The sequence below is a fragment of the Mesoplodon mirus genome (assembly GCF_964341445.2).
Source record: "Mesoplodon mirus genome assembly, chromosome: 13".
In the NCBI taxonomy this organism is placed as follows: domain Eukaryota; kingdom Metazoa; phylum Chordata; class Mammalia; order Artiodactyla; family Ziphiidae; genus Mesoplodon; species Mesoplodon mirus.
Genome location: NC_138989.1, coordinates 8704208 through 8718472, shown reverse-complemented (window position 1 = coordinate 8718472; position 14265 = coordinate 8704208). Strand labels below are relative to the sequence as shown.

Here is a 14265-nt window from a genome sequence, read left to right as displayed (position 1 = left end):
AAATTATCCATTGATTACTTTTATTTTTGTGGTCAAATGGCCAGACCATTTTACCTTATAGTGAGTATGGGGAAGGAGATATTGCAAGTTTGAGGAAATAAGGTATACACTAAGTTATTTAAGAGAGTAAGAGAGTGAGCAGACTAAGAATATATGGTCTGAGTGATGGGCAGCATGAATAAAACACTAAAAGCTCAAATACTGACCGAGTTGCAGGCATTTGCTCGTTCAATTTTAGAAAGACCCTTCAATTCAGTATCAAATACATTCATCTTCTCTACCAGGCAAGTGAGAGCAGTCTCTGTAGCTTCTCCAACTTTTTCATACACACCCTTCGCCTGTAGTAGTTAAAAGCATACAAATTACAAAAAGGGAAAAGTAGTCAATTTTCTTTACTAAAGACTTTTTCCAGGTGGACAATCTCTCGTCCATTGGACCATTATTCTTTGGGCCATTTTTATCCTATTCTGGAGCACATGATCCAGATAATTAAAAATAAACTCAAAGCATAGGTGTGCATTTTATCTTTTTCTAATAATTAGGTCTTTCATTTCCCTTAACCATAAGAAGCCAATAATCACAGTATTAATTCAAACATAGGGAGCTTTCAAACAGTATTTGTAATTCCTTGTCATTATTTATCATTCTACAGAGTTTACATTCTGTTTCTGTTGGGGACTGGCTTGCCTTTAGAAACCAAAGAATTTATCTCACTGTTTATAATTAAAAAGGGAGGAAAAAAGGTTTTCTGTTGGTTAAATTTTATATTATATCATCATCATCATCATCAAAACAACCTTCTAAGCCTCAGCCTGTCCTCTAGGACATAATGTTACCCATCTTAAAAAGCAAGATCAATACCCTATACTTTCAGGAAAAAGTATCCTGGGTTTTAATCATTTATAGTAACTAGGCTATACACAGAAGAGAACATCATGTATGCTACAACTCCTAGTTAAGTAACTGCAATGCTCAGTCACAGAGAATATATGAAAGGCTCCCAGCTTCCTTTGGGTAGGTCATGCTGGCTCTGATAGATAGGCCCTTAATGGAAAGGGAAAATAAAACCAGGAACCCATACTTTCAAAAAGGGAGGAAGGAAGGCTGGATTTTCATTCCACCCACCGCACCCTTGAACTAGGAACAGCCAGGTCTAGTTTCTCATTTGTGAGGAGGCTTACCTCATTGTAATCCAAAGCAGAGTCATTACAGAGAGCACAAATTGTTGCCAATTCCACAAGACCATCATATTGATGACAATTCACTGGTTTATCATCTTTATGTCTGTCAAAATAAAAAGTAACTCTTAGAACACACTGTGGTCATCTCTATTGATTTTTATTTAATTATTTACTAATAAATAGAATTTTGTGGACAACAGACCGGCAAGCTTTTCAAAAGAAATCTGATGCTGGAGACAGAATGTGTCTCTGGTATCAGTAGTCAATCAGTAAAGACCAAGAATTCTTAGTTAATGAAATTCCTCCACCACTGGTATCAATGAAAAGCAAACAGGAATTCCCTGGCGGTCCAGTGGTTAGGACTCGGTGCTCTCACTGCCAGGGCCCTGGGTCCAATTCCTGGTCAGGGAACTAAGATCCCGCAAGCCGTGCAGCGCGACCAAAAAAACCAAACCAAAACCAAACCCAAAACCAAACCAAAGCAAACCAGAAACCCCACTTGAAAATTTAGGCTTCAAAAGATGAAAAAGGGTCACTGGCGTATACAACCTGTAATATCAATTTCAATTTCCAAAGTAGGTATTATCAATTTTGTTTTTAAAGAAAATGAACTACTCTGATAAACATGAGCCACATTAGGAAAACTGTCTGAACATTTTAGAGACACTGCAAGTCTATACAAGCACAAAACTACCAGAGTGGAGCCTTTAAAAGACAAGGAGGGATTACTCACATTTCTCCGATAGGTGCATATGTTGATCCAGTTATGGTAAACTCATTAAGGGAACAAGTATCACTGTCAACTTTGTCCAGAATGAACATCTACAGAAAAAAAAAAAAAGTCTAAGTGTTGAAAAGGTATAAAAAATATGCTAGAAAAAACATATAACATTTGCTAAGACAAAAGGCCTTTCTCACTTAAGTATCAATGTTAACGAAAGTGATTAATTGAAGCTCAGCATGAGGAATATTGTCCCTTATTCCAACTGGACACTATTAAGACTGCCTCCCCGATCCACCTAACAGTCTGAGAAACAGCATCACCGAGGAGCTGAATAAATAATAAGCAGCAACAGCACCAGACACAGAAGAGAACCCACGTGAAATCTGAGTTATGAGGACTCTGGGTCAGTCAATTCCAAAGACTCAGCAGTACTCTTTAGAATGCTCAGAATTCCAAATTTCAAATGGCTGGGCTGAGGAAGTGACATCGGTATTCCTGCCTTAGAGCTAACAGTAAAAGCCTAGGAAGAATAAACTCACATTTCAGAGTTGCATAAACACTCCCCAAGTAAAATAAGACAAATTGCTTCTCTACTTTTTCCTACTTATTTTTATTGCGGCAATAGCTCATTTTCTATGAAGCTGCACAACTACGTGTATACAGTAAGGAGCCCGCAGAGCTGAATGAACTGATGCTACCAAGACAATACAGATGGGGCCTCCCTGGTGGCGCAGTGGTTGAGAGTCTGCCTGCCGATGCAGGGGATACGGGTTCGTGCCCCGGTCTGGGAGGATCCCATATGCCGCGGAGCGGCTGGGCCCGTGAGCCATGGCCGCTGGGCCTGCACATCCGGAGCCTGTGCTCCGCAACGGGGGAGGCCACAACAGTGAGAGGCCCGCATACCGCAAAAAAAAAAAAAAAAAAAAAAAAGACAATACAGATGGAAGCATGCTTAGGAAAGAATTCTTAATTTTACAGAATAATAAAGTGACATAAGCTAGTTTCTTAAAGATGGCTTTTTTTTTCTTGGTTTGTTTTCCAATTATAATTCAGAAGTCCAGTTTGGAATGATCAAACCATTCTACAATAAGGAATTTTTAAAATGTTAAACTAAAGTAAAATAGGGCCATGTAATGCTTTAAAAACATCTTTTCAGAGCATTCTGACTCATATTCAGTAAGAAAATCTGCTCATTTTTATTTTAAAATAACTTCTTTTGCCTCATAAGATTTGCTTATTATACAGCACATACATTTTTCCCCCACATCTTTATTGGAGTATAAATGCTTTACAATGTTGTGTTAGTTTCTGCTGTACAACAAAGTGAATCGGCTATATGCATACATATATCCCCATATCCCCTCCCTCTTGAGCCTCCCTCCCACCCTCCCTTATCCCATCCCTCTAGGTCGTCACAAGGCATGGAGTTGATCTCCTTGTGCTATGCAGCAGCTTCCCACTAGCCATCCATTTTACATTTGATAGTGTATATATGTCAATTATAGCACATATTTTTAAATTCCAAAAGCTTCATTTCAAAAGTACACTCAAAACTAAATCAACCTTGGAACTGAACTAAAGCTATGAATAAGACAAAACGATTTTTTTTAAATTAAAATATACTATGGGATTTAAAACTGTGATGACTCCTGATAAAAAGTGCTAGTTCAAACACATATAACTGGTGTGTCAAATGAGGAAAAGATTCATGTCCAAGGTCACATGCAGCAAGATCACCAATCTCTAAAACTACAACATCTAAAAAAGGAAGCTTGGCACAAAGCTCTTTCCAAAGATGTCTGACATTTACAGAAGAGGAAACAAAGGACTAGAGAGGTTAAAAGATGTGCTCACAGTTACACAATTATTAAGTGGAAGAAAGAGAACCAGGTTTACCAATGTTTCCCATCAGAAAATTCAACTTTACCTTTCTATTAAAAGTTGTGTGACCCTCGGACACGTCACAACTTCTCAGAGCCTAAGTTTTCTAACCTCTTGAGCAGGATTACCATATGATTCAAATAAAGTCACATGTGAAAAATTAACTGCACTAAGCCTTATCAAAGCAAGTTGGCATCATTATTACTATACACCATGCCATTTCTTTAATGACACTGTTTATAAAAGTGAAACTCTTTGGGTCTATACCAGAGTCCAAAATATTCTAAGACATTCAGAATTCTAACCCACACCAACTAAATCTGAATGCACATGGGCATTTTAGACTGCAAGCCAATAAACCATTTAGAAACTGCATGATGAAAGTATCTCGAAGTCAAGGGCAGTTATGCAATCCACTGCAAGAAACCTCCTGTAGCATACTGATTAGCATCAGCTTTCTGTTGCCAAATGTAGAACAGAACAAAGAGCCAAGCTATTTCTTTAATAGAACATTTTAAATCAAATCATTTAAGGGAAAATGTAAGAACAAAAACATTTTTATCACGGACTGTGTTTTAGTCTTAGTTTGAAGTCTGAAGCTGCCACAACCTTACCATTTTTTAAAGATTACAATTTCACACACTGCTCTCTACCTTCATGGATATAAGGACTATTCTGAGGAATTAAAGCTTACAGTCTAAGTTTAAACAATTTCCTGGGGGAAACCAAACAGGTAAAATGAAATTCCCTTTCTCTCCCCCAATCAATCAGCTTTTAGCAGACAACTAGCTTTTAGCAGATTCGTCCAACCGTTTTGGTTCCAAGGAAAGAGAACTTAGGTAGCTCAGTTACACCCCGCATCTACTCAAGAAACTCAAGACAAGCTAGAAGCTTACCACTTGAGAGAACACCCCAGTGTGTTTTAAACACCTGTCCATTCACTCTAAATCTGGGTTTTGGACAACACAAAAAGTTGAGGGTGTGTATATCAAAAAAATACCATGAATATAAATTTGGCAAGAAAAAGATTCAGAGGGTTCAACTGTATTAAAACAAGAACAATTTCCAGTGCTAAAAAAACATTAACTAAAACCTGGAGATAAGGCCAAGGGGAGGATGGCATGTCCTTTCAATGTCATTCAGAAGCATTACTTAACAAGCACACTCAAAGATTTAGTGTTCTGGAAAAATATAACATTCTTTCACTGTGCTATTAATAAGGGCTTATGTTTTATGAAGTTGTGGCTTTTTGTCCTGTATAAAAGATAACCTTAGTTTTACTGCCCTATAGGATATTAACCAGTTTTTGTAATCTAACACACATCAATTCTATTCTAATATTGAGCACTTCCTCACATGGTCCTGTAACCAGTTTTACCATCTTACTGGTTCTCCCTCATTGAATTAATGAGCCAAATAGAATCTTTGACGTGTGTCCACTCAATATTTGTATGAGTTGTGTACCTTTTAGAAAATTACTTTGAACTGTACATCGTAGTAGCAGTTTTTTTGTGTGCGTGTGTCAATTTTGTATTTATCCTTCCAGTTTTATTGAGGTATAAGTGACGTACAGCACTGAATAACCATGAAATGATTATCACAATAAGTTTAATGAACATCATCTAATATATACAAAATAAAAGTTTTCTCCTTGTGATGAGAACTCTTAAGATTTACTCTCTTGACAACTTTCATATATAACGCACAGCAGTGCTAATTATATTTATCATGTTGTACATTACATTCCCTAAGACTTATTTATCCTATAACTTTGTACCTTTTGATCACCTTCATCCAATTCCTCCCCCTCCCACACACACCCTGCCTCTGATAATCACAAATTTGATCTCTTTTTCTATGTTTGTTTTTGAAGTGTAATTGACCTAAAACTTCCTGGTGCATGGATAGTGATGAAATATTTCTATACATTTCAAAATGATCATCATGGTAAGTCTAGTTCTCATCTGTCACCATACAAAGATATTACATTATTATTGACTGTGTTCCCTGCACTCTACATTTCATACCCATGACACACTTATTCTGTAACTGGAAGTTTGTACCTCAATTTCCCTCATCTGTTTCTCTCATCACCCCCCACCTCAAAGTTGTTTAAACAAAACCTAGGGAAACTGAATTACATGAAAGAACTTCATTCAGCTGTACCATTACATTATTTCTTTAGTTCTTATTTTGCTAAGGGAAGGTTTAAAGTTTTTAATTTTATCCCCAAGTGATGGTCAAAACAACCTAAGGAAGGAAGGATGAACACAGAGAATGAAGCAAGTTAAAGGCAATTATTTACTTTTCAAGAAGAAAACATGTCTCATTAAATGTGTTAAGGAAGTACCAATTAGAATTTTATGTAGGCAGGTAACTAGCTGGTTTATAGAACTCTTCCTTTGAAGCTCGTGTTAACATACATACACTTAGAGAACAACAGGGATATAAAGTAAGCATAGTCACCTAACACATTTACAGACTGCTTACAGTTATTTCCCCAGTACAAATGTATCAGCCATGTAGATAACCTTTATTTCATGACACAATTTTGGGAATTAAATGATTAATTCCTCTGAAGTATACGAAATTACCCTTGGGCTCAGGCTACACATACAACCCAATTTGCTTAAAGCACATAAAAAGGTATCAAATTATAAATCAAAGGTTTTAAGATCCAGCAATCCCACTCCTGGGCATAGATCCAAAAATGATGAAAAGATATATGCACCCCCAGTGTTCATAGCAGCACTATTTACAATAGTCAAGACACAGAGGGGGACTTCCCTGGTGGCGCAGTGGTTAAGAATCTGCCTGTCAATGCAGGGGACACGGGTTCGAGCCCTGGTCTGGGAAGATCCCACATGCTGTGGAGCAACTTAACCCGTGTGCTGCAACTACTGAAGCCTGTGCACCTAGAGCCCATGCTCCACAAGAGAAGCCACCACAATAAGAAGCCTGCACACTGCAACAAAGAGTAAGTAGTCCCTGCTCACCGCAACTAGAGAAAGCCCGTGTGCAGCAATGAAGACCCAACGCAGCCAAAAAAAAAAAAAAAAAAGACATAGAGGGACTTCCCTGGTGGTCCAGTGGGTAGGACTCCACGCTCCCAATGCAGGGGGCCCAGGTTCAATCCCTGGTTGGGGAGCTGGATCCAGCATGCATGCCACAACTAAGAGTTCGCATGCTGCAACTAAGAGCCCACATACAAAGAAGTCTGCATGCTGCAACTAGAAAAAGATCCTGCATGCTGCAGCTGAGACCCAGGACAGCAAAGAAAGGGAGGAGGGTAGGGAGGCAGGGAGGGAGGGAGGAAGACATGGGAAGAAACCTAAGTTATCTGTCCATCGATAGATGAATGGATAAGGAGATGTGGTATATAGATATACAATGGAATATTACTCAGCCATAAAAAAGAATGAAAATATTGCCACTTGTTATAGGTGGAATCTAAAAAAAAAAAAGGGTACAAATGAACTTATTTACAAAACAGAAGTAGAGTTATGGATGTAGAAAACAAACTATGGTTACCAGGGGATAAGCAGTGGGAGGGATAACGTGGGAGACTGGGGTTGACATATACATACTTCTATATATAAAATAGATCACTAATAAGAACCTGCTGTATAACACAGGGAACTCTACTCAATACTCTGTAATGGCCTACATGGGAAAAGAATCTTTAAAAAAAAGCAGGTATATGTGTATGTGTAACTGATTCACTTTGCTATACACCTGAAACTAACACAACATTGTAAATCGACTATACTCCAATAAAAATTTAAAAAAAAAGGAAAGAAAATAATGCCACTTGCAGCAACATGGATGGACCTAGAGATTATCATACTAAGTGAAGTAAGTCAGAGAAAGACAAATATAATATTGCTTGTATGTGGAATCGTAAAAAAAAAAAAAGACACAAATGAACTTATTTACAAAACAGAAACAGACCCACAGACATAGAAAACAAACTTATGGTTACCAAAGGAGAAAGGGGGAGGGGGGAGTGGGAGGGGGGAAGGGGGAGGAGGGATAAATTAGGAGTTTGGGATTAACATATACATGCTACTATATATAAAACAGATAACCAACAAGGACTTACTGTATAGCACAGGGAACTATACTCAATATTTTCTAATAACCTCTAAGGGGAAAGAATCTAAAAATTATATATATATATATATATATATATATATATATATATATATATATATATATATATATGTAACTGAATCACTTTGCTGTATACCCGAAACTAACACAGCACTGTAAACCAACTATACTTCAATAAAAATAAAATAAAAAAACAAATCACACAGGGAGCTCTACTTCACTTCGCTGTACAGTAGAAACTAACATAATATCGTGAAACAACTATACACCAATTAAAAAAAATAGTAATTAAAAAAATAATAAATCAAAGGTTTTGATGGCACGAAGGCATATTCTTAGGATGAATCAACAACCATAACCTGCAAAGATTCTGTAACTACTCCCACTTACCCTGCAGACTGACATCTGGTTCGTTGTCAGTGTACCAGTCTTGTCTGAGCAGATAACAGAAGTGCAACCAAGGGTTTCCACGGAAGGGAGACTTCGAACAATGGCATTTTTCTTTGCCATTCTGCGAGTTCCAAGAGCCAGACAGGTGGTGATGACAGCGGGCAGACCTTCAGGAATGGCTGCTACAGCCAAGGCCACAGCAATTTTAAAGTAGTAAATAGCACCTCTGATCCAGGAGCCTCCATGAACTGGGTCATTGAAGTGTCCAATGTTTATGATCCAGACCGCAATGCATATGAGGGAGATGACTTTGGACAGCTGTTCCCCAAACTCATCTAGTTTCTGCTGGAGGGGTGTTCTCTCCTGTTCCGTGGCCACCATTTCATCCCGGATCTTGCCAATTTCAGTGTTAACTCCAGTTGCCACCACCACTCCCATGGCTTTGCCGGCAGCAATGTTTGTACCCTAGGACAGAAGTAGAGAAATGGTTACAAGATTAACACCACACCCAATTTAAATACTGACTAGTAAACTCAGACTTGTGTGGATTTTCAAGAGGGCACCAAGATTCTCTCACCACATTCTACTGGGCCTTCCAGTGGCAACCAGCCATCTAACTTTGATGATGATGCAGGCAGTGTGGTCCATCTCTCCCTGATTTGATTCTCCATCAAATTAGAATGGTACCTACCTGCCCCAGAGACCTCTACACTGGCCCACCTTGAATCTCTATTCACAATACTGAGCCTGGCTTGCAGACTAGCTTTGGGCTGGGACAGCGCTTAACCCCTCTGTGTTCCTGACTTTTCATACTTCATACAGCTCTCAACCCTAAGCATTCTTCACCTCTGGCTCCAACAACTCAACCCCTCCTACTTTTATCACCCATAATAAGGAGGGCAACCAGGACCACGGGCTGTCCTTGAGGACCTCCACTTAAGCACTAGTATTCAAAGATCAATACAATCAAGTGTAAGGTTCCCCCTACCCCATTTTAATTCCTAAATGTTGGAAGAACAGGGCTTCATTATTTTCATTGTAGCTCTACTTTTTTACTTACTATGGGGTGGTTAGATTCCCATGCCAACCCACAAAAGCCCAATACTTGAAATACCACTTTAAGTTCTAAACAAACAAAAACTATAAATTTCCCAACTTTCTATTTCAATAAAATTTAACAGAAAAATTGAAGTAGTACAATGAACATCCATCCATTTTCACCCAGACTCACCAATTATTAATGGTTTGCCACATTTGCTTTCTCTCTAAACACACATTGTGAACTACACACAGTTATCATCCACATCATTTTGAAAACATCCCTTTATAGGCTAAGTCTTTTCCAAACAAAGTACTCACAGAAAAGAGCATGTTCTTCTTATCTTGATTGACGGCCCGTGGGTCAGGGACGGGGTCAGTGTGCTTGATGACAGAGACAGATTCACCTAAGCAGGTTGTGATACAGAAGGTTTGTTTAGATCTGTGCAGTCTGCACCTAGAACCTTGGTACCCTCATCCGCTCATGCCACTACCACTCTCAGGAAAAAGAAAAAAAAGGCCCAATTCATTCAAAAGAACATAAACTAGTAAAATTCAGTAATAGAAACTAATTTCAAAGAAAAAAAATCAAAATAAAGTAATTTAATTTTGAAGTAAAATTCCAGTCAATTACCTTTATTTTCTTGAATAACTATACAAATTTAGTTCATTTTCAGGTATCATTTTATACTCTAATATTATGAATGTAGATTTTTTGTATACTTATATACACATACACTCTGATACTTAAGAAGGTGAAAGTATATTTACTTTTAACAAAATGAACAAACTGTAGGTACAGTATATGAATACTGAGGATCATCCACTGGAAAGCCTGTTTTTGTTTTTGTTCAATAATGCCAAAGATGAGAAATGAAAACATTGTTCTAGAAATATCTGCACGCAGTAATCAGACCATTCTATTTCAAATAAACCAAAATGAAAAACAGCAAGAGACTAAGAAATAAGTCTACTAAGTAAGAAGTCTCTAAGAAGAGACTACTTCTTAGAACTTTCATAATGTCTGAATCTAGTTTCAACTTAACATCACTTATGAAATGCAGTTGATCCTTGAAAACCGCAGGAGTTAGGGGCACCAACCCTCTGCACAGTCATAAATCTGCACAGAACTTATGGTTGGCCCTCCGTATACGCAATTCCTCTATAATTGCGGTTCTGCATCTGAGGATTCAACCAACTAGTATAGTGTAAGTACTGTAGTATTTACTATTGAAAAAAATCCGCAGATAAGTGAACCCACACAATTCAAACCCATGTTGTTCAAGGGTTAACTGTATATAATGAGGGTGAAATATGGCCCTAGTTGTTAGGTCAAATTCCAGGTAGCAAATTTCACTCTCAAAATTTAACAAAAGAATCTGGTTCTTCAATCTAGCCTAAAACTAGAGTATGACTTTAAAACAAAAAAACAACATTCAAGAAACTCTATGGAAAGTTTTAAAATGGAAATTATTTTTGTAGGCACAATATGAGAGTTTCATACATTCAACCCAATCAATTCCCTACCATTTTATGGCTTAATCAGCTTCCAGGTTGTTGCTGCTAATGGGAGTTTTAGTAGATAAGCTATTCATAAAGAAACAATAAAAAACACAGAGCCTAGGTTACTCACATCCCTACTTCTATGACATGAGTTGCTTTTCAAAACTAATAATCAGATAAATCTTTGGATTTTATATTTACTCTCTATTTAGTTCAGGTTAGCATTGTGCTTAATCTTCTGACCACCTTACTTCCAGTTAATATGAACCCTCCACCCTAGACTGTGCCTGTATCAAACAAAAACAGGAAAATGTTCCAAACAATCCCAAATCTAAGTGTGCAAACTTTAGGTAGTAAACATTCACCATTTTGGAGGGTGCTAACTTTTGTTAATTGTACATCTGATTATTGCAAAGTATGTCAGATATGAAATTAGCATTCCTGGAGTCTATATTTTTCCTGCTTGGAAAAAGAACAGTAAGTAATTAATTCACTTTCCACAAAACAGAGAGACAACACTACTGCAACCTTAAGAATATTACCTCTGCTACTGAAGGAATTTGTAACACTTAAAAAAAATTTTTAAAGGTAAGTTTAAATCAAAACTAATTTTTAATAAAATTTAAAGATAAATAGGACTTCTGAGGTGAAAGCCAATTGTTTTTAAATCATAGCTTTACCTCATGTATTGGCAAAAAGCCTAACTGATAAAGCATTAAGAAATAAATATCCTGGAGAGGATTAAGAGACAGTGGGGGGGGCTTCCCTGGTGGCGCAGTGGTTGAGAGTCCGCCTGCCGATGCAGGGGAAACGGGTTCGTGCCCCGGTCCGGGAAGATCCCACATGCCGCGGAGCGGCTGGGCCCGTGAGCCATGGCCGCTGAGCCTGCGCGTCCGGAGCCTGTGCTCTGCAATGGGAGAGGCCACAACAGTGAGAGGCCCGCGTACCGAAAAAAAAAAAAAAAAAAAGAGACAGTGGGGGGCTTCCCTGGTGGCACAGTGGTTGAGAGTCCGCCTGCCGATGCAGGGGACATGGGTTCGTGCCCCGGTCCGGGAAGATCCCACATGCCACGGAGAGGCTGGGCCCGTGAGCCATGGCCGCCGAGCCTGTGCGTCCGGAGCCTGTGCTCCGCAACGGGAGGGGCCACAGCAATGAGAGGCCCACGTACCGCAAAGAAAAAAAAAAAGAGAGACAGTGGGGCAAGCAGTCAACTCAGTTATTAGCATGGAGTCTGAGGGAGCCTTCGGAAATTAAACAACCTTCCAATATATAATACTTACCTGTGAGAATTGACTGGTCAACTCTTAGAGTAGTAGATCTGATGGAAGTTAATCTTATATCAGCAGGAACTTTGTCACCAACTAATTGGGGAGGAAAAAAAGTCAGCTAAAATAAGCAACTTTTGCAATCATGTTACATAAAGAAAAATCTGTCTCCAAATCAAACACAATTTTCAAAGGAAATAAATAGCCTGTATACAGCACAAATATATAAAAATCTGCTACAGGGAATTCCCTGGCAGTCCAGTGGTTAGGACTCCGAGCTCCCACTGCAGGGGGCACGGGTTTGATCCTGGGGAACTAAGATCCCGCAGGCCACATGGCATGGCAGGGAGGAAAAAAAAAAAAAAAACTGCTACAATAAGCAATATAATCAACTTATTCTCAGGGTCATAAAAACTCTTCCTGGATAGATACAAGATTTGAAGTACACAAGAAGAGAATAATGATGCTCGGGCAAACAGCTCTAAGTACACATTATTTGCACACCTACACACACACACAGCATGGTGAAGGGGACTGAATTGTACAAGCCACGATTTATTCCACTAGGAAAGCCAAATTACCATGAACAGGAAACATGCCCCTATAAAAAGATGTTCAATTAATATCACTCATAAAAGAAAGGCAAGATAAAACTACACAGAGAGACCACTTTTAAACTATCAAATTGACAAAGGAGTTGAGAAAAATGCACCAAGTTTGAAAGGATGTATAGAAACAGGGCTTCTTATACAGGGTGACTGTAAGATGTGGCAAGTTTAGTTTTAATAAGCAAAAAAACAAACCAAAACAAAACCAGAGGCACAAATCATTTAGAGGCAAGTGCATGAGCAGATATTAATGAAAACTCGGTGTTAGTGCACTAACAAGGACAAACTGAATATAATGTCACTAAACATACCATGTAATGTTAGTAACCCATTTAGTATTAATTCAACTACGCGTCAGTAACCCATTTAGTATTCTTAATTCAACTACGCGTCCAGACTTTGTGACGACCCTATATATACTGCTGAGTACGAAGAAAAAAACTTACAAAATCTCTGGAGGGCAAACTGGCAATACATATCAAAATTGCAAAGCACAGGAGTTCCCTGGTGGTCCAGTGGTTGGGACTCCACGCTTTGCTTTCACTGCTGAGGGCGTGGGTTCGATTCCTGGTCAGGGACCTGGGATCCCCGCAAGCCGCGTGGCGCGGCCAAAAAAAAAAAAAAAAAATGCAAAGCACAATCTTTTTATCCCATAAATTCCACTACAAAGAATTTATTCTACAGATATGCTTGCTGTATATGGTTAGTTTTTTTTTAATCAGCAGTAGAAAAAAGACAACTCTATTCATACTAAAGTAAAAACTTCCTCTAAGACATACTGTACATTAAGTGAGGGAAACACAAGTGTGAAGCATCATGTACATGGAGCTCCACTGGTATGAGAAAATACCTCTGGGAAGGTGTAACAGACTTGCACCACTAGGGAGCAGGACATGAGTGGCAGGAGACTTTTCACCTTGTACCTTTTGAAGTTTGAATTATCAGATAAATGAATAAACCTCTTGCATAACCTCTAGAAGATCTTTAAGTCAACTGAGTTTTCTTTTCTGGGCCAAAGAGTCCCTTTAACAGCTCTTAAACAGACCATGTCTTAGCCCCTTTCCTTGACATATTTGAAGTAAATGCCACAACACAGACCCAGGAACAGATAAAGCCAATATTTCACCTGCACCTTGAGAACAATGCCCAGGGTACTGTAGGTGTTCAAATATTACCAGATGAGTATGCATCGGTACCAAAGCAACTGGATAGTAAAAAAATAAGTATACAACAGCTTTCCCTGGCTTTCTGAAAGGTACTACGGTGGTTTTAGAAGTCTTACGCAAGGACAGCTAAAAGTCAGAACAAATAAGCACAGTCACCCCTACAACTGCATATGGTATTTTTAAGTTAAATCTTAATTTTCAAGACTTACCCTACTATACCGAACTGTAACTGTCACTGGTTATACATAAACTGGCAAAACAGCCATTCTGTCCAAGAAGTAGATTTATTTCATTTGTTAAACCTTTAATTTAGTTCTAATTTTTCTGTATCTCAGAGCTTTTAAATTCAGGGCGAGTATGGTGTGCTTTCTGAGCTCTAGTTCATGAAACAACCCT

At 38.5% G+C, this 14265-nt stretch overlaps 1 protein-coding gene across 3 annotated transcripts in view; it reads right to left on the bottom strand.

The window, feature by feature from the left end:
• The window catches only part of ATP2A2 (ATPase sarcoplasmic/endoplasmic reticulum Ca2+ transporting 2), a 63019-nt gene that overhangs the window by 16807 nt on the left and 31947 nt on the right, over positions 1-14265 (bottom strand). For all 3 annotated transcript variants that reach the window (XM_082641353.1, XM_082641352.1, XM_082641354.1), the window contains exons 6-11: positions 12111-12191; positions 9649-9734; positions 8290-8754; positions 1915-2003; positions 1182-1284; positions 207-338 (exon numbers count right to left, since the gene is read on the bottom strand). In XM_082641353.1, coding sequence (XP_082497479.1) covers positions 207-338; positions 1182-1284; positions 1915-2003; positions 8290-8754; positions 9649-9734; positions 12111-12191 — 956 coding nt within the window. The remainder of the gene's footprint in view (positions 1-206; positions 339-1181; positions 1285-1914; positions 2004-8289; positions 8755-9648; positions 9735-12110; positions 12192-14265) is intronic.